Source organism: Chiloscyllium plagiosum, unplaced genomic scaffold, assembly GCF_037043375.1.
Source record: "Chiloscyllium plagiosum isolate Xiang-an unplaced genomic scaffold, Cpla_swu_hap1 HiC_scaffold_33, whole genome shotgun sequence".
Lineage (NCBI taxonomy): Eukaryota > Metazoa > Chordata > Chondrichthyes > Orectolobiformes > Hemiscylliidae > Chiloscyllium > Chiloscyllium plagiosum.
The window spans coordinates 4,794,076-4,814,672 of NW_028270171.1; the positions used below are offsets into that span (position 1 = coordinate 4,794,076).

At 47.0% G+C, this 20,597-nt stretch overlaps 1 protein-coding gene across 5 annotated transcripts in view; it reads right to left on the reverse strand.

Annotated features, from left to right (window-relative positions):
- The window catches only part of LOC122542112 (voltage-dependent T-type calcium channel subunit alpha-1I), a 483,496-nt gene that overhangs the window by 155,301 nt on the left and 307,598 nt on the right, over positions 1 to 20,597 (reverse strand). For all 5 annotated transcript variants that reach the window (XM_087978229.1, XM_087978227.1, XM_087978226.1 and 2 more), the window contains 4 exons: positions 15,259 to 15,574; positions 12,310 to 12,402; positions 4,770 to 5,061; positions 1,504 to 1,874 (listed from right to left, as the gene is read on the reverse strand). In XM_087978229.1, coding sequence (XP_087834355.1) covers positions 1,504 to 1,874; positions 4,770 to 5,061; positions 12,310 to 12,402; positions 15,259 to 15,574 — 1,072 coding nt within the window. The remainder of the gene's footprint in view (positions 1 to 1,503; positions 1,875 to 4,769; positions 5,062 to 12,309; positions 12,403 to 15,258; positions 15,575 to 20,597) is intronic.

Genomic DNA, 20,597 nt, shown 5'->3' on the forward strand with positions numbered 1-20,597 from the left:
CAGAGATTGATGGGTTTGGAAGCTTCTGTCACTCCTCAGCACCATAGAGAAGCTAAACCCAACTAAAACACTCTTCTGGCCCTCCTGGAGATCAGCAAGTTTGTAGATGACACCAAAATTGGTGGATAGTGAACAGCGAGGAAGGTTATCTAAGATGACAAAGAGATCTTGATCAATTGGATCAGTGGGCTGAAGAGTTGCAGAATGTGCTTAAAAGACATTTGGACATGTTCATGAATAGGAAAGGTTCAGAGTGAGGTGGCCCAAATTCAGGCAGGTGGGACTGGTTTAATTTGGGACATGGTCAGCGTGGACCTTTTTTCTCAAGCTAGGATTTCTTTCTTTAGAGCGTAGGAGGCTGACAAGGGACCTTACAGAAGTGTACAACATCATGAGAGATATGGATAGGATGAATGCACACATTCTTTTTCCCAGGGTTGGGGAATTGAGGACTAGGGGGCATCAGTTTAAGGTTAGAGGGGAAAGAATAACAGGGAACTCGAGGGGCAACTTTTTTTACACAGAGGGTGGTACGCATATAGAATGAGCTGCCAGTGGAAGTGGTTGAGGCGGGTACATTAACAACATTTAAAAGGCACTTGGACAAATACATGGATCGGAAAAGTTTAGAGGAATATGGGTCAAATGCAGGAAAACAGGGTGAGCAAGGATGGACATTTTGGTCAGCATGGACCAGTTTGGGCCAAAGATACTGACCACGTACTGCAGGACTCTCTGACTGGTTGGACGGAAGAGCCTGTATGATTCTGTGACTTTACTGAGGGAGTGCTGCACTGTCAGAGGCACTGCTTTTCAGATGAGATGTGAAACTGATGCTTTCAGCTGATTGCTCAGATAGATATAAAAGATCCTGTGGCTAGTATTACATTAGAGAGCAGGGAATGTTCTCCCCAAACTCCTGAGCGCTATTTAAACCCTTGTCCTACAGCGGTGTTACAAAACCAGGTCAGCAGCTCATTTCAGTTTGTCGGAGCTGACTGTGTACAAATTGGCTGCCATGTTTTCCGTTGCAAACAGTCACTGCAAGTCAAAGAAAGCACGTCATTGGTTATAGAATATGCTGAAGTTGCTAACGTAGCTATATTAAGAGAAACCTCTTTCAGCTTCTCCCATTGATCCCACTCTAAGGGGCTATCACCTTCTCAGTGACAAAGGGGGAGAGGTCCCCTCAGAGATCGAGGAGGTTAATCCTGTTTCCTCATTTCTAAGGGTGGAAGGTTCGACATTTCTCTCAGACAAATGAGCACCAACCCAAACCTGAACTCGAGAATTGCTGTTATATCCTTGCTGTTACATCCCCTCCGCGAGCATATTTGAAACAAGAGTATCTCCTCAGGTATAGCACCTGGTTCCTCCACCTGCCGCTAGACGCATGTTGCCATTTTGCTCACTATAACTGCTGGCTCGGCCTACCTGCTTCAGTAAATCACTTCACGTTTTATTTAAGCAACAGCCTAGTCAGACACGTCATTAAGACTGTACCTGTTCGTGGTGCTCAATCCCCATGCTAATAGTGTTGATGAGAATTGCCATCATGATGCCTCGGTTGAAATATTTGCTCTCCACGATATTTGTCAACTTGCCACGCATTTCGCTCCACAATTCAACACACCAGCCTGGCTCCTGTTCCGACCTCACTGTCCCCTTCCTTTTTAACTCTGCCTGTTTGTCCGTCCCCAGCTCACGACCCGATCCGGCCTCAGGCTCAATCGGGTCTGAGGCTTTGGCTCCTGTGGTCAGTTCGACGCTGTTGCATTGTGGGCAGTGGCTAGGGTCAGAGGTCAGGCTCAGGGCAATGGGCTGCACGATTGCATGTGGGCTGTAATCCAGGTTGTCCATCACGGGGTAGTGTCCTGAAAAATGAAAGAGGTGCCAGTGATGAAGAAATTTGGAAACAGGAGTAGGTCATTTGGCCCTTTGAGCCTGCCCCCCCATTCAATATGATCATGGCTGATCATCCAACTCAATCCCCTGTTCCTGCTTTCTTCCCCGTGCCCTTTGATCCCTTTAGCCCGAAGAGCTATATCTAACTCCTTCTTGAAAACCTTAAATACTTTGGCCTCAACTTCTTTCTGTGACAGAGAATTCCCCAGGCTCCCCACTCTCTGGGTGAAGACATTTCTCCTCATCTCAGTCCCAATGGCCTACCCCATATCCTCAGACTGTAACCCCTTAGTACTGGATTCCCTGGTCAGTAGGAACATCCTTCCTGTGCTTACTCTGTCTTGTCCTGTTAGAATTTTGAGAAACTCCTATAAATGACCTCCTCCCTTGTTCTTCTGAACTTCAGTAATTATAATCATAGAGTCACACAGCACAAAAACAGACCCTTCGGCCCAACCAGTCCACACTGAACATAATCCCAAACTAAACCAGTCCCACCTGCCTGCTCCTGGCCCATATCCCTCCAAACCTTTCCTATTCATTACTTATCCAAGTGTCTTTTAAATGTTGTAATCATACCCACATCCACCACTTCCTCAGGAAGTTCATTCCACATGTGAGCTCCCCTCTGTGTAAAGAATTTGCCTCACATTGTTTTTTAATTCTCTCTCCTCTCACCTTAAAAATGCACCCTTTAGACTAAAATCCTCCACCTTGGGGAAAGACACCTGCCATTAACTCTATCAATACCCCTCATTATTTTATAAACCTCTATAAGGTCACCCCTCACCCTCCTACACTCCAGTGAAGAAAGTCCCAGCCTTTATCTATAACTCAAACTTTCCATACCCAGCAACATCCTGGCAAATCTATTCTGAACCCTCTGTAGCCAATCTCTGAGACAGTCAATGTTTTGAATCCGATTTGACTCTTCCTCAGAAGTTAGAATTAGAACCCCTACAGTGTGGGAACAGACCCTTCGGCCCAACAAGTCCACACCAACCCTCCGAAGAGCAACCCATCTAGACCCCACTCCCACACCCCACCTTTACCCCTGACTAATGCACATTACACTATATGCAATTTCCCATGGGCCAATTCACCTAACCTGTACATCTTTAGACTATGGGAGGAAACTCACACAGACACTGGGGGGAACGTGCGAACTCTAGTCAGACAGTCACCCGCGGTTGGAATCGAACGCACATCCCTGGTGCTGTGAGGCAGCAGTGCTAACCACTGTGCCCCCCCCTTCAACCCCGTGGCTCAGATGTTTAAGGGTTTCTGGTAAATCAATTTCTTTCATGGAGCATGTTCCAGATCATAATTTGAAATGATTCTCTCGGAAATGATTCTCCAGTTGAATCCCATTCCTCTACCCCACACTCTCTCCATCTCCTTTGGCCTTTGATCCCTCCATCGAACCAGTGAAGGGCTTTTTGTATCTAAACTTGGCTTTAGTTTAGTCACTGTTCAACAAATAACTCTCTGTCCCTCACACTTTCCATTTCAGAATTTTAACAAGTCACCTCTGAGACTACAGAATGAGGTGACATGTATTGAATTTGCTATTTCAAATGATACAAATGCATCTCCATCGGCAACAGATAACCAAACCACCTTGGCTAAATTTGGAAAAGTGGCATCTGCAGGAATCCCAGGCCTGACTGATGAACCAACCTAGTTCCACACAAGAGATTTATTGTCAGAAAATGTTACACTTCATAAATATTCTATGGCCTGTTATTTCAAAAGAACATCAGTGGAAAAAGACAATGAATAGTTGAGTTGTTTGCTGAAACAAGGCTATTTTTACACAGCAGCCATCAGACAGGCAGCTCCCGTCCACGCATTAGAATTTGACTGTACAGTTGCTTGATCTTTCTGGTGCTAAATGGCCTCTTGTGGTGTCAGTAGATTTCAATATCACCAGCTCTTGATTCTGAGACAATGCAAAGGTTCAGGAGATGCTCCACAGACATCAGCACATTATCGAGGGTGACACTCATTGAGGGAGTGCTGCATTGTTGTGGAGGGTCAGTGCTGAGGAAGTTCCGCACTGTCGGAGGGTCAGCGCTGAGGGAGTGCCGCACTGTCGGAGGTCTGTGTTGAGGGAGTGCTGCACTGTCGGAGGGTCAGTACTGAGAGAGTGCTGCACTGTCGGAGGTCTGTGTTGAGGGAGTGCTGCACTGTCGGAGGGTCAGTACTGAGAGAGTGCTGCACTGTCGGAGGGTCAGTGTTGAGGGAGTGCTGCACTGTCGGAGGGTCAGTGCTGAGGGAGTGCTGCACTGTCGGAGGGTCAGTGTTGAGGGAGTGCCGCACTGTTGGAGGATCAGTGCTGAGAGAGTGCCGCATTGTCGGAGGTCAGTACTGCGGGAGTGCTGCACTGTCAGAGGATCAGTATTGAGGGAGTGCCGCACTGTTGGACGGCCAGTGCTGAGGGAGAGCTGCACTGTTGGATGGCCAGTGCTGAGGGAGTACCGCACTGTCAGAGGGTCAATGCTGAGGAAGTGCTACAATCTCAGCCCCCTGTTGTGGGGAAATGTAATGGTAGAACAATCATTTGAACATGGACACTCTATTTTGAAGTCAATGCTGAATCCTTCTCAATATCAGTAAAGAGTAGGTGGTCTGATCCATTTATCTGTTTGTATTAGTGGGATCTTTCTGAGTGCAAACACCTGCAGTATCACAGTGAAGGCTATCCTTGCTGTAAAGTGATTTGGGACATGCCCAGAGATTGTTTCGTGGTGAGGAGTGTTTACTGCTGTCTGAGCAGACTGATGCGCCTTCACGTTACTGTTTTACTTGTTAAACAACTCTCCCCCCACAACACCCCACTCCAGCCCAATCCCATCACCTACCACACTCCTTCTGGCAAACCCCGACACTGGACGCTCCTCGGTTGCCTTGGCAACGGCTGTGGAAGCTGGTGTAAAGGCCCAGTGTGCGGCGACGGGCCTTGCGCAGGATGTGACAGACGTACTGGAAGATCTCCTCGTAACAGTCCCCTGGCTCGGCGAAACTTGCCACCGTGCTGGACGAGAGGTAGAGTGCCCGCTGCTCCTGCATCAGCTGGTGCTCCCGCTGCTTCGTCTCCGAGAACTGCGTTGCTATGACAACCAGGCACAGGTTGATCATGAAGAACGAACCTACCTGAGGAAGAGAAGGGCAAGAGACGCCAATGGGGTATCCCCCAGCAACTGTCTCCAAGAGCACATAGAAACATCGAAGAGGAGCAGGAGGTTGCCGTTCAGCCCTTCAAGCCTGCCCCACCATTCATCCCGATCATGGCTGATCGTCCAACTCAATAGCCTAATCCCACTTTCTCCCCATAACCTTTGATCCCATTTGCCCCAAGTGCTATATCTAGCCGCCTCTTGAATACACATCAATTGGTAAGTCTGGAACTAAAAGCTTTATACAGTGATGTTGACCATGACAACCAAGATTGACAAGGCCAGCAGTAGTCCTGGAACTAAGTAGCTTTCTCCTCGGGCCATTCAAAGGACGGCTGAGAGTCAAACAATTGTTGTCAAAACCCATCTGGGTCACTAATGCCATCTCGGGAAGGAAATCTGCCATCCTTACCTGGTCTGGCCTATATATGACTCCAGGCCACAGCAGCATAGTTAATTCTTAACCGTCCTCTGGGCATTCTCAGATGAGCAATAGATAATGGCCTTGCCAGTGCTGCCCACATTCCATGTACAAATTTTTAAAAAATCTGTCTGGCTCATTAACATTGTTTAGGGAAGGAAATCTGCCATCCTTATGCAGTCCAGCCTACATGTGACTCCAGACCCACAGCAATGTGGATGACTCTCAGCTGCCCTCTGAAATGAACTGGGAGACAGTTGGGTCTGCAACTGCTGTGGGGTCTGCAGCTGCTGGAGATCAGAGTTGAGAGTGTGTTGTTGGAAAAGCACAGCAGGTCAGGCAGCATCTGAGGAGCAGGAAAATCTACGTTTCGGGCCAAAGACCTTCATCATCATCATTCCTGGCCCGAAATGTTGATTCTCCTGCTCCTCGGATGCTGCCTGACTTGCTGTTCTTTTCCAGCAATACACTCTTGACTCAGCCCTCTGAAATGGCCAAGGAAGCCACTCAGTTCCGGGAACTATTGCTGGCTTTGCCAATGATGCCCACATCCCATGAAAGAAGTAGATAAAATTCACAGAACGATGGAGCACAGGAAGAGCTTGCTTATCAATCACCATTTGGCCCATTTTGACTCTGTTTTTTCTCTTTAAAAGAGCTCTCTGGATCGTCTCAATCTCTCCCCACAAACCTTCCTGCTTTGTGTCTTTGTCTGATTCCCCGTTGAAAGTTACAATTGAACCTGTCTCATCTGCACCAGCAACCTGCCAGCCTTGAAGGATCAACATTGAGTTTAACACTGGGACTAGAAGAGACTAGCTAGATGAGTTTTCTGCCCAGTTTGAACACGATGGGCTGAAGGGCCTTTTTCTGTGCTGTACACCACCTTGATTCTATAATTCTCTAACAATCCAAGATCACAACTGCCCTTCCCATTTGCTCAGGCAATGGCTGCTGATATTAACTCAGCTGCTGCCAGTCACACCTCCTCCAGACTCACCCTTTGCTTCCTTTTGGTCTCATCTGTTATTTGATTTCTGTAACTTCTTCCTCCTCCAACTTCTGAGATCTCTGCTGCCTCTTGGGCATTCCCAGTGATGTACCTTCTTATGTGTGGGCTGGAAGGTCTGAAATTCCTTCCCCAAATCCCTTTTTCCTCCTTCGAGATGCTCCTTATATTTATGTCTTTATAAATAAAATTTATATCAATGTTTTAGGTGAAGGGGTTGAAAGCACAGTGACTACATTTGCAGATGACACAAAGATGGGTCGGAGCATATGTTGTGGATTGGAATCAGGAACGAGGCAGTCTGATGTCATAGAGTCAGAGAAATGTACAGCATGGAAACAGACCCTTCAGTCCAACTCGTCCATGCCGACCAGATATGCCAACCTAATCTAGTCTCATTTGCCAGCACTTGGCCCATATCCCTCCAAACATTTCCTATTCAGACACCCATCCAGATGCCTTTTAAATGTTGCAATTGTACCGGCCCTGGAGAATAATGTGGGAAAATGTGAAGCTGTTCACTTTAGCAGGAAGAATAAAAAAAAGTTTACTTAATGTTAAATGACTACGCAATAGAGAACTGCTGCAGAATTCCAAAATGCAGAGGGATCTGGGTGTTTGAGCGTATGATTCACAAAATGTTGGTCTGCAGGTCCCGGCAGTGATAAAGAAAGTTAATAGGATGGAACATAGTACATGCAACAGTAGAGCACAGGAACAGGCCCTTCACCCCACAATATTGTGCCGAACATGACACCAAATTGAACCAATCCCTTCTGCCTGCCCTTGGTCCATACCCCTCTGTTCCTTGAATATTCATGTGCTTATCTAAAAGTCCCTTAAAAACCTCTTAAACGGATGCTATCATTTATTACAGGAAGAATTCAATGCAAAATTAAGGAGATTATGCCTCAGTTAGACAGGGCAATGGGGAGACCACATCTCGAATAGTGTGTTCAGTTTTGGTTTGTATTTAAGCAAAAAGGTAAGTTAATTCGTTTAAAGGACCTTTACAAAATCGAAGGAATGTAATGAGCGGATTGTGTGAGGTGTGAAAGGTTGGGTAGACTGTTCCCCTGGAGTTTAGCAGAATGTCCTGATTGAAGTCTATAAGAGCCTGAATGATTTTGACAAGGTGGATGTAGACAGGATGGTTTCTCTGATTAGGTGAAAGTGAGGACTGCAGATGCTGGAGATCAGAGTCAAGATTAGAGTGGTGCTGGAAAAGCACAGCAGGTTGGAAGCCTCATTCCTGATGAAGGGCTCCTGCCCAAGGTGACGATTTCCCTGCTCCTCGGATGCTGCCTGGCCTGCTGTGCTTTTCCAGCGCCACTCAAATCTTGACTGTTTCCTCTGATTGCCCATAGTGTTAGGTGCAATAGTCAGGGGTAAATATAGAGTAGGGGAATGGGTCTGGGTGGGTTTCTCTTCGAAGGCTTGGTGTGGACTTGTTGGGCCAAATGGCCTGTTTCCTTACTGTGGGGAATCTAATCTAACATAAGGGGTCATCCTTTCAGGACAGAGGTAAGGAGGATTCTTTTGTCTCGGGGCTGGGGGGTTAAACAACTTTGGAACTCTCTGCCTCAGGAAGCCGGGGGTGGGGTTGGTCATTTAATATTTTTAAGGTGGAGGCAAAAGACACTTACAAAATTTTACAGAAAGCATTCAATCCGGATGCATCATGGCTTGGTGCAGCCGTGCCCAGGACCATACAAAACTACACAGAGTTGTGAGCACAGCCCAGTCCATCACACAAACCAAACTCCCATCCATTAACTCCATCTATACTTCCTAGTGCCTCGGAAAGGTAGCCAATATCATCAAAGCTCCCTCCTACCTTGCTTATAATCTCCTCTAATCTCTTCCATCAGACAGAAGATGCAAAAGCCTAAACTTCAGATTCAAGAGCAGCTTCTTCCCTGCTGATATTAGGCTTCTGAATGGACCCCTCAAATTTCAAATTTAACGTTGACCTCGCTCTCTGTGCACCCTCTCTGCAGTCACATTGTGTTCCTCGCTGTGTTCAATCACTGTAATGCCCTTTGTATGGTTTGGTCAGCCTGTACAGCATGGAAACAGATTCTTGTTGGTCAGAGGGATCAAGGGTAACACAGGAATATGGGATTATTTTTAAAAATTTATTCACAGGATGAGGGCGTCACTGGCTAGGCCAGCATCTATCGCCCATCCCTAATTACCCAGGGGGCAGTTAAGAGTCAACCTCATTGCTGTAGGTCTGGAGTCATATGTAGCTGAAAATGTGTTGCTGGAAAAGCGCAGCAGGCCAGGCAGCATCCAAGGAGCAGGAGAATCGACGTTTCGGGCATAAGCCCTTCTTCAGGATTTCCTGAAGAAGGGCTTATGCCCGAAACGTCGATTCTGCTGCTCCTTGGATGCTGCCTGACCTGCTGCGCTTTTCCAGCAACACATTTTCAGCTCTGATCTCCAGCATCTGCAGTCCTCACTTTCTCCTTGGAGTCATATGTAGGCCAGACCAGGTAAGGATGGCAGTTTCCCTCCCTCTAGTACGTTAGAGACCCAGATGGGTTTTTCCAATAATTGGCAATGGATTCCTGATCATCAACCCTTAATTCCGGGTTTTTTATTGAATTCAAACTCCACCACGCCATGGGTGGGATTTGAACCCAGGTCCCCAGAACATTAACTGGGCTAACATAGCACTAATAACACTAGGCTATCATCTTATTGAATATTGGAGCAAGCTCGATAGGCCAAATGGTCTACTCCTGCTCCTACTTCATCTGTTTATCAGGATAAAGTCAGAGGTATGCAGTTATGGTTCTCAGGGCAGGGAGAACATAAAGGGTCTGTCTCCTCTTGGAGCTAGCTGACCGGACGGCAGCCAGCTGTGACAGAGAATGTCTCGCCTTACTGGCAAGAGTTAAACCGGATGCCAGCAGCAACATTCAGCTCTGAGCTGTGTGAATCCAAAATCCCGTGCCACGCACGCATTTCAGAGATCAGCGCAATGGTTGGAGAACGAAGAGGGGACAATGTTCTGTCAAGGTACAGCAGGATCAGGGGGGCGTTCAGGAGAAAAGTCTTCACCCATAGTACGGCAAGAATAGTGACTCACTACCACAGGCTGTGTTGAGATGAATAGCATTGATTTATTTCAGGGAAGGCTAGAAAAACACATGAGGGGCATGGAATAGAAGGATACAGAAACAGTGTGGGATCAAACTGGTTTGCAACATGAACACCAGCATTGAAGGGTTGGGCTGAATGACCTGTTAGAGTGTTACGAAATTCCATGGTATTAATTAGTAGCAAGATGAAGGAGCTAGCTATGTACACACAGCTGGGTAGTTTGTTGCCTGAAGCAACCCGTTTTGCATCTTCAGCAGTTTTGCAGCTGCTAAAGCTCTTCCCCAGATACCAGCGCTGTTTCACAGGATGATACACAGGCAGAGACAAGCTTCAGAGAAAAATCTCAAATTATGAAACTTGCTCAGCATCTGAGGGATCACCTTTCAACAAATCAGCTCATCGCTTTTCAAATGAGATTGGAGAGTAAGGTGCTTATCTGGGAGTACAGCTGGAAAGGGGATTGCTGATAAGGGATTGCTGAGAATCTTGTTGATGAACCAGAGAGAGAACAATAAAGTGCATGGAATTGTGTGTTTGCATGCGTGAGAGTGTGAACAAGTTTTTAAATGAGCAATGGGTGTGTGCATTTGTGTGCAAGAGTTTGAGTGTGTGTGGGTGAGAGTGACAATGTACAACCAGGTTTGCAAGTGAGTTTATGTGTACAATGAGTGAGTGTGAGCATGTGAGAATGAATGAGTATGCAAGTGAAGAAGTTTGAACAAATGTGCAAATGAGTAAGGGTGCGTGAGAGAATGAGTGGGTGTGAGATTGTTTTCAAAGGGGAGGTAAATGTGTACAAATGGTGTTAGATGGACAGTGTGTCAGTTTGGAGTATGTTAGTTTGGAGAGTGTGTTAGTTTGGAGAGTGTGTTAGTTTAGAGAGTGTGTTAGTTTAGAGACTGTGTTAGTTTAGAGAGTGTGTTAGTTTGGAGACTGTGTTAGTTTGCAGACTGTGTTAGTTTAGAGAGTGTGTTAGTTTAGAGAGTGTGTTAGTTTAGAGACTGTGTTAGTTTAGAGACTGTGTTAGTTTAGAGAGTGTGTTAGTTTAGAGAGTGTGTTAGTTTGGAGACTGTGTTAGTTTGCAGACTGTGTTAGTTTAGAGACTGTGTTAGTTTAGAGAGTGTGTTAGTTTGGAGACTGTGTTAGTTTAGAGAGTGTGTTAGTTTAGAGACTGTGTTAGTTTAGAGAGTGTGTTAGTTTAGAGAGTGTGTTAGTTTAGAGACTGTGTTAGTTTAGAGAGTGTGTTAGTTTAGAGAGTGTGTTAGTTTGGAGAGTGTGTTAGTTTGCAGACTGTGTTAGTTTAGAGACTGTGTTAGTTTAGAGAGTGTGTTAGTTTGGAGAGTGTGTTAGTTTGGAGAGTGTGTTAGTTTGCAGACTGTGTTAGTTTAGAGACTGTGTTAGTTTAGAGAGTGTGTTAGTTTAGAGACTGTGTTAGTTTAGAGAGTGTGTTAGTTTAGAGAGTGTGTTAGTTTGGAGACTGTGTTAGTTTAGAGACTGTGTTAGTTTAGAGAGTGTGTTAGTTTAGAGAGTGTGTTAGTTTGGAGACTGTGTTAGTTTAGAGACTGTGTTAGTTTAGAGACTGTGTTAGTTTGGAGACTGTGTTAGTTTGCAGACTGTGTTAGTTTAGAGACTGTGTTAGTTTAGAGAGTGTGTTAGTTTAGAGACTGTGTTAGTTTAGAGAGTGTGTTAGTTTAGAGAGTGTGTTAGTTTGGAGAGTGTGTTAGTTTGCAGACTGTGTTAGTTTAGAGACTGTGTTAGTTTAGAGAGTGTGTTAGTTTGGAGAGTGTGTTAGTTTGCAGACTGTGTTAGTTTAGAGACTGTGTTAGTTTAGAGAGTGTGTTAGTTTAGAGAGTGTGTTAGTTTAGAGACTGTGTTAGTTTAGAGAGTGTGTTAGTTTAGAGAGTGTGTTAGTTTAGAGAGTCTGTTAGTTTGGAGACTGTGTTAGTTTAGAGACTGTGTTAGTTTAGAGAGTGTGTTAGTTTAGAGAGTGTGTTAGTTTAGAGAGTCTGTTAGTTTGGAGACTGTGTTAGTTTAGAGACTGTGTTAGTTTAGAGAGTGTGTTAGTTTAGAGAGTCTGTTAGTTTAGAGACTGTGTTAGTTTAGAGAGTGTGTTAGTTTAGAGAGTCTGTTAGTTTGGAGACTGTGTTAGTTTAGAGAGTGTGTTAGTTTAGAGAGTGTGTTAGTTTGCAGAGTGTGTTGGCTTGGAGAGTGTGTTTATTGGCAGAGTGCCAGTCCAGAAGAATAATGTTGTCTAGGACATTAGGGACAATACTCTTCCCCTCTCCCTGTTCTCTTTCAATTCCGGCCCCTCTGTGATTCTCTTCATCACACCTCACAGGATCTGTGCCTCCAACTGCCAGCTCCCCATGCTCTGGAACCCTTTCCATGAATCGCAGAATCTCGCTCTCTCTCTCCATAAAACTCTTGAACAAAGCTTTTGCCTCGGTTCCACCCATTCATTACGAAGCTCAGTGTGCCAGATTTGATTTGATAGCACTCCTGTGTGATGCCTTGGGCAACTTGGCCTGCCAGAGGTGTTTTATAAATGTGATTTGTTGTTGCTGGCGGTTAGAACTTTCTCCAGCCATCACAGCCGAGGTGCAGAGGTGAAGCACGAACCAACAACAAAATTACTCAAAATAGACAGCGTTCCATAGCAGGAGACTTGTAGTAATGATACTTACGATAATAAGCAAGATGAAGTAAATGAAATTGTAGAAAGAGTGTGCATCCATTACATAGTACATGATCTCGACCCAGCCTTCCAGTGTTATAACCTGGCAAAGGAACATCAGACAAACCATTAGCTCCCAGCAAGAGCCCACCTACAATGACACACAGAACCAAGCTCTTCCTGATTCCAGCTGTGCTACAGACAGAAAGAGAGAGCAATATGGTGCAACTCTCACAGAGGCTGCAGTTTTACAGCAGGGTTGGCTCAGGGAAACATAGAGACCGGGAGAGGCATGGTATTGCAGATTCACCAGGCGCTATAGTTTAGCTTCACAACAGGGAAAAACACCAGGGAAGCTGCAAATAAAATGTTCCCCACCAGCCTGAGATATGTCAACAATGGCATTGAGAAGCAGAATGGTGACATGATGGAATAACGGACAGTCATTTCAGTTCTCAGTGCAAACATCGCTCGGTCTGATGCGCACAACATCAATTTGGGTGGCACGGTAGCTCAGTGATTAGCACTGCTGCCTCACGGTATCAGGGACCCAGGTTCAATTCCAGCCTCGGGCTACTGTCTATATGGAGTTTGCACATTCTCCCTGTTACTGCATGGGTTTCCTCCGGGTGCTCCGGTTTCCTCCCACAGTCCAAAGATGTGCTGGTTAGGGTGGATTGGCCATGAGAAATTGTTCATAGTGTGCAGGCTGGGTGGGTTAGCCATGGGAAATGCAGGGTTACAGGGGTGGTGCTGGGTCTGGATGGGATGTTCTTCGTAGGTTCAGTGTGGACTCAATGGGCTGAATGGCCTGCTTCCACACTGATGAGGAGAAACCTCTTCACCCAGAGAGTGGTGGCTGTGTGGAATGCTCTGCCCCAGAGGGCAGTGGAGGCCCGGTCTCTGGATTCATTTAAGAAAGAGTTGGATAGGGCTCTCAAGGATTGTGGAATCAAGGGTTATGGAGATAAGGCAGAAGCAGGATACTGATTAAGGATGATCAGCCATGGTCATATTGAATGGTGGTGCAGGCTCGAAGGGCAGAATGGCCTACTCCTGCACCTATTGTCTATTGTAGAGATTCTATGAATTGAGATGGGGAAGACTGAGTATAGTGGTCCTGTCAGAGGACAAATACTCCAGAGGGTTAGCAGGAATTGGATACTCTGGGGACATTGGGTCATCTCTGAAAAAAGTCAGAGGTCACCCTGTTAGGGCAGAGGAAAATGATTTTCTCTCTTTGAGCATTTTGTGAGTTTCGAAGCAGGGTTATTGATTATTTCCAAGGTGAAGGTGGAATGATTCTTCTTCAACAGGAAATCAATGATTATCAGGGAACACATAATTCAAAACACAAACGAATCAGGAGTGATCTTACTGAATGGTCGACCAGTTAGAATGACCTATTTCTGCATTTAATTCACTTGGTTGTACATACAAGTTCAATTCCCACCGCGGGAAATGGTAAAACATGAATTCAATTATTAAATCTCAGGGATGGTGACTACATCAACCAACATCATTTGTGGTTAAAACACACCTTATGGAAGGAAATTTGCTGATGTTACCGGGCGTACAGTGAAAGTTCACAACAATGATCTCGGGGATGAAGGGATTGTCATATATGGGGCAGGTGAGGACTCTGGGTCTCTACTCAATTGAATTTAGAAGGATGAGGGGGGATTTGATTGAAACATACAGAATACTGAGATGGAAGTGGACAAGCAGGAGAGACTAGGACCCGAGGGCATAGCCTCAGAGTGAAGGGACAACTCTGTAGAACCAAGTTGAGGAGGAATTTTTTCAGTCAGAGGTTGGTGAATCAATGGAACTCCTTGCTGCAGAGAGCTGTGGTGACCAAGTCATTGAGTGTGTTCAAGACAGAGATAGGTTCTTCATTAGTAACAGATCAAAAGAGAAGGCAGGAGATTGGGACTGAGAAACATTTCAGCCATGATTGAATGGCAGTGCAGACTCAATGGGCCAAATAGCCTAATTCTGCTTCTGTATATTATGGTCTGGCCTACATGCGGCTCCACACCCACAGCGGTATGGTTGACTTTTGAATAACTTCGAAGGATGATCAGAGATGGGCAACAAATGTTGGTAGTGCCAGAGATGCCCACACCTCATGAAAAGATGAAGAAAAATAACTGATGAGATGTTCAGATACCTCCAAAGGTGAAGGGTGAATGTTCCATATGGTATGGGTTATAGCTTTGGGAAATTCCCATTTGGGGGGGGAGCTCGGAGGATCATTGGTCCAGAATTAGCTGTTCCTCCCAAACCTGCTCCATCCATCATATTTTGTTACTCATGTTGCTTCTAAACATAAATCTCTTATAGAATAGAATATCATTTATTGTCACTTTATTTCTGTCTGACTGGAGCAGGATGATCTCCCTCAAGTATCAAAGAAGCAGTCTGTTGAACATTGAGTCATCAGGTATTATGGTTTCAATAGAAAGTCCTTCAGTTTTTAAAAAAAGATACTTGGATGAGCACTTGAAATATCATTATATTCAAGACTTTGGGCCAAGAGCTGGAAAGAAGGATTAGTGTAGATAGGACAGAACAGAATCAATGGGCCAAATGGTCTCTTCTGTGCTGTATGCTCTAATTGAGGGAAGGTTGAGACTTAGTTGTTGTAGAACCGTTCAGCAGGGAAACAGACCCTATGGCCCAACTAATTCATGCCGACTAGACATCCTAAATCAATCTAGTTTCATTTGCCAGCATTTGGCCCATATCCCACTAAATCCATCCTATTCATATACCCATCCAGATGTCTTTTAAATGTTGTCATTGCACCAGCCCCCACCACCTCATCTGGCAGCTCATTTTAAATAACTATTAATGACATTCTAAACCAGCAACATTGGAGGTGAACTCTAACCATTGGGCGGTCATTGACATGAGGGATTCATGACTGGACTCAGGTCAGACAGTAAACACATACCTGAAAGATCACAATCCATGCATAGCCAATGTTGTCAAAGTTGATGGCACCTTTGTGAGGGTTCCTGTCCCCAGTCTGGCACACTGTGTAATAACGGTTCCAATTGACACAGCCCCCTGTGACATTGAGCTCCTGTCCCAGAGCAGCGTAATAGTAATAGTCATCCTTGTCCAAGCAACACTCATGCCCATTGTCCCTCAAGGCTGGTATCTCATGGCAGCCCATGATCCCGTTGTCCCCAGACAGAGAGCAGATAAAGGGGGTTTCATCATCTTTCTCCGGATGATAGTACTGAGGCAGAGAGAGGCCATTGTACCTGTTAGCAAACAGAGACACAGTAAGAATACCTCTGCCTGCCCTCTTGTGGAATTGACAGTGCCTTAGGAGAGAGGATGTAGACACAGGAGGCCCGAGAGAGATTTGTCAGTGGGAAACAGCCATCATAACTGTCATCGGGTCAGGCAGGAACTGAGTATTGCTGTAAAAAGGCACATTCTTGTTGAAGGTTTTCACCTTGAACTCATTAGGACAATTTACAAAAACACCAATGTCAAGGGGAAGCAACATTTTACACTAGAGAATTGTCTTATATTGCATACTTAATCATCATTCTATCCTGTACAGTTTAAAACAGTTCTGCAAAATACTGACACTGAATCTTTTATGTCCAACAGAGAGGGTCATGGGATAAGGCCTCATCCCAAGATAACATCCCCAACAGTGTGGCACTCCCTCTGCACTGACCTTCCGACAGTGCGGTTCTCCCTCAGTACTGACCCTCCGACAGTGCGGCACTCCCTCTGCACTGATCCTCCGACAGCACAGCACTCCCTCAGTACTGACCCTCTGACAGTGCGGCACTCCCTCAGCACTAACCCTCCGACAGTGCGGCACTCCCTCAGCACTGACCCTCCGATAATGCGGCACTCCCTCAGCACTGACCCTCTAACAGTGCAGCACTCCCTCAGTACAGACTGTCCGACAGTGCGGCACTCCCTCAGCACTGACCCTCTGACAGTACAGCACTCCCTCAATACTGATCCTCTGACAGTGTGGCACTGCCTCAGTACTGACCCTCCGACAGTGCGGCATTCCCTCAGCACTGACCCTCCGAGAGTGCGGCACTCCCTCAGTACAGACTGTCCGACAGTGCAGCACTCTCTCAGCACTGACTGTCCGACAGAGCGGCACTCCCTCAGCACTGACCCTCCAATAGTGCGGCACTTCCTCAGCACTGACCCTCCGACAGTGTGGCACTCCCTCAGCACTGACCCTCTGACAGTGTGGCACTCCCTCAGCACTGAACCTTCAAAAGTGTGGCACTCTCTCAGCACTGACCATCCGACAGTACGACACTCACTCAGCACTGACCCTCTGACCGTGTGGCACTCCCTCAGCACTGACCCTCCAACAGTGTGGCACTCCCTCAGCACTGACCCTCCAACAGTGCAACAATCCCTCAGTACTGACCGTCCAATACTCCCACAGTACTGACCATCCAACACTCTCACAGTACTGACCATACAACACTCCCTCAGAACTGACCATCCAACACTCCCACAGTACTGACCGTTCAACACTCCCTCAGTACTGACCATCCAACACTCCCACAGTACTGACCATCCAATACTCCCACAGTACTGACCGACCAACAGTCCCTCAGTACTGACCATCCAACACTCCCTCAGTACTGACCGTCCAACACTCCCTCAGTACTGACCATCCAACACTCCCACAGTACTGACCATCCAACACTCCCTCAGTACTGACCATCCAACACTCCCACAGTACTGACCATCCAACACTCCCTCAGTACTGACCATCCAACACTCCCACAGTACTGACCATCCAACACTCCCTCAGTACTGACCATCCAACACTCCCACAGTACTGACCATCCAACACTCCCACAGTAATGACCGTCCAACACTCCCACAGTACTGACCGTCCAACACGCCCTCAGTACTGACCGTCCAACACTGCCTCAGTACTGACCGTCCAACACTCCCACAGTACTGACCATCCAACACTCCCACAGTACTGACCATCCAACACTCCCTCAGTACTGACCGTCCAACACTCCCACAGTACTGACCATCCAACACTCCCACAGTACTGACCATCCAACACTCCCTCAGTACTGACCATCCAACACTCCCACAGTACTGACCATCCAACACTCCCACAGTACTGACTGTCCAACACTCCCACAGTACTGACTGTCCAACACTCCCTCAGTACTGACCGTCCAACACTCCCTCAGTACTGACCGTCCAACACTCCCTCAGTACTGACCATCCAACACTCCCACAGTACTGACTGTCCAACACTCCCTCAGTACTGACTGTCCAACACTCCCTCAGTACTGACTGTCCAACACTCCCACAGTACTGACCGTCCAACACTCCCACAGTACTGACCGTCCAACACTCCCACAGTACTGACCATCCAACACTCCCACAGTACTGACCATCCAACACTCCCACAGTACTGACCGTCCAACACTCCCACAGTACTGACCGTCCAACACTGCCTCAGTACTGACCATCCAAACAATCCCTCAGTACTGACCATCCAACACTCCCACAGTACTGACCATCCAACACTCCCTCAGTACTGACCGTCCAACACTCCCTCAGTACAGACTGTCCGACAGTGCGGCACTCTCTCAGCACTGACCCTCTCACTGTGTGGCACTCCCTCAGCACTGACCCTCCAACAGCGCAACAGTCCCTCAGTACTGACCATCCAACACTCCCACAGTACTGACCGTCCAACACTCCCTCAGTACTGACCCTCCGACAGTGCGGCACTCCCTCAGTATAGACTGTCCGACAGTGCGGCACTCTCTCAGCACTGACCCTCTCACTGTGTGGCACTCCCTCAGCACTGACCCTCCAACAGCGCAACAGTCCCTCAGTACTGACCGTCCAACACTCCCTCAGTATTGACCGTCCAACACTCCCTCAGTACTGACCATCCAACACTCCCACAGTACTGACCATCCAACAGTCCCACAGTACTGACCGTCCAACACTCCCTCAGTATTGACCGTCCAACACTCCCACAGTACTGACCATCCAACAGTCCCACAGTACTGACCATCCAACACTCCCACAGTATTGACCGTCCAACACTCCCTCAGTACTGACCATCCAATACTCCCACAGTACTGACCATCCAATTCTCCCACAGTACTGACCGTCCAACACTCCCTCAGTACTGACCGTCCAACACTCCCTCAGTACTGACCATCCAACACTCCCACAGTACTGACCGTCCAACACTCCCTCAGTACTGACCGTCCAACACTCCCTCAGTACTGACCGTCCAACACTCCCACAGTACTGACCATCCAACACTCCCACAGTACTGACCATCCAACACTCCCACAGTACTGACCGTCCAACACTCCCTCAGTACTGACCATCCAACACTCCCTCAGTACTGACCATCCAACACTCCCACAGTACTGACCGTCCAACACTCCCACAGTACTGACCGTCCAACACTCCCTCAGCACTGACCATCCAACACTCCCTCAGTACTGACCATCCAATACTCCCACAGTACTGCAGTGTGAGTGTCAGCCTGGGTCATGAGGTCTCTAGAATGAGACTCAAACCACAAAAGTCTAGTCTGGACGTGAGGGCACTAGCCACTGAGCCATTTGTCTCCTTCTCCCACCTGCTGAGGAAGTCGAGAGGACCAAGGACCAGAGGAATATCGATTGTACATTTTCCTGGGTTTCTATAATTTAGTTCCTCACCTGAGAGTGAGACTCCATCCTTTGAATTATTTACAGGCAGAATAATAGTCAAAGCAGCTGGCAATGTTCCAACAGTGAGCCAGTGAGTACATGAAGCCCCTGAGCATGCCCTGGCAAGATGAATAAATTACAATTGCAAATGACACAGCATTTGTGCAGTTCAGGCGTTGAGGCTAGCGGATTGCCAGTTCCCTAGCTCTGACTGACAGGGAAGCTGTCAAATTCCATCAGGCTCGGTGTCAGCAGCAGGAATCTCAGAGCCGGGAAGGTGAGCTGCAATGCTGGGATCCTGCTGAATGCGCTCTCTTTCAACACTGACACATGAGCAAGAACTTACTGCTCCGATCTAGCCAAGGAAAAAAAACCAAGGAAGATCAACCCTGACAATCAGTCGCCTGATTATGTCCCTCTCAGTCATGTTAACATGAACTGAACTGCCACTTCAGACAAACTGCATGTTGAACTTTATTAAACACAGCTCGAGGATTTGTTTTGTTAACTTGTTTCATCTGCAGTTACTCTGCAGGACCATGGACAGAGCTCTCCACGCTGGCTGTACAGCTGGCAGTGACTGCAGTACTCAGCAATACTCACACAGGCTACAGAGATAACACAAGTCCAAGGTCCTGGACTCCCAACAGGGATCCGGGCAGCCCCAGACTGTGAGAGCTGAAAGTGAATCAGGGCAGAGACAGACAGAAAGACAGAGACATAGAGAGAGAGAGAGACAGAGAAGAGAGAAAAACAGAGACAGGAAGAGATATAGAGAGGCACACACAGAGACACAGACAGAGGGTGAGACAGAGAAGAGAGAGAAAAACAGAGACAGGGAGAGAGGTACAGAGACACAGACAGAGAGGGACACACAGAAACACAGACAGAGAGGGACACACAAAAACACAGAGGGAGAGAGAGAGAGAGAAAAGAGAGAGAAACACAGATACGGGGAGATATACAGAGACACAGACAGAGAAATTCACAGAGAGAGAGAGATAGAAAGAGTCACACAGAGAGGCAGTCACACAAAGACACAGACACAGCGAGAGAAAAACAGGAGAGAGACAGAGAAACAGAGAGGAAGAGAGAGAGAGAGAGAGAGACAGACAGAACAAAGTGAGACAGAGGGAGAAAGGCAGAGTGATAGAAAGCATAGGCAGACAAAACAGGACACAGTGAAAGAGTTACAGGAGGACAGGCAGAAAATGGGTGGCGAGTTATAGACAGTGGCTCACTGGTTAGCACTGCTGTCTCACAGTGGCAGAGACCCAGGTTTGATTCCAGCCTTGGGTGACTGTCTGTATGGATTTTGCACATTCTCTCTGCATTGGTTTCCTCCAGGTGCTCTGGTTTCCTCCCACATTCCAAAGATATGCAGGTGAGGTGGATTGGCCAGGGACATATAGGTTTCAGGGGTGGGGTGGGTCTGGTTGGGATGCTCTTCGGAAGGTCAGTGTGGACTCGATGGGCCAAATGGCCAGCTTTGACCCTTTTGGGACTCTATGGAAAACAGAATAAAAGCGAAATACTGCAGATGCTAAAGATCTGAACAAACAGAAAATGCTGGAGAAAC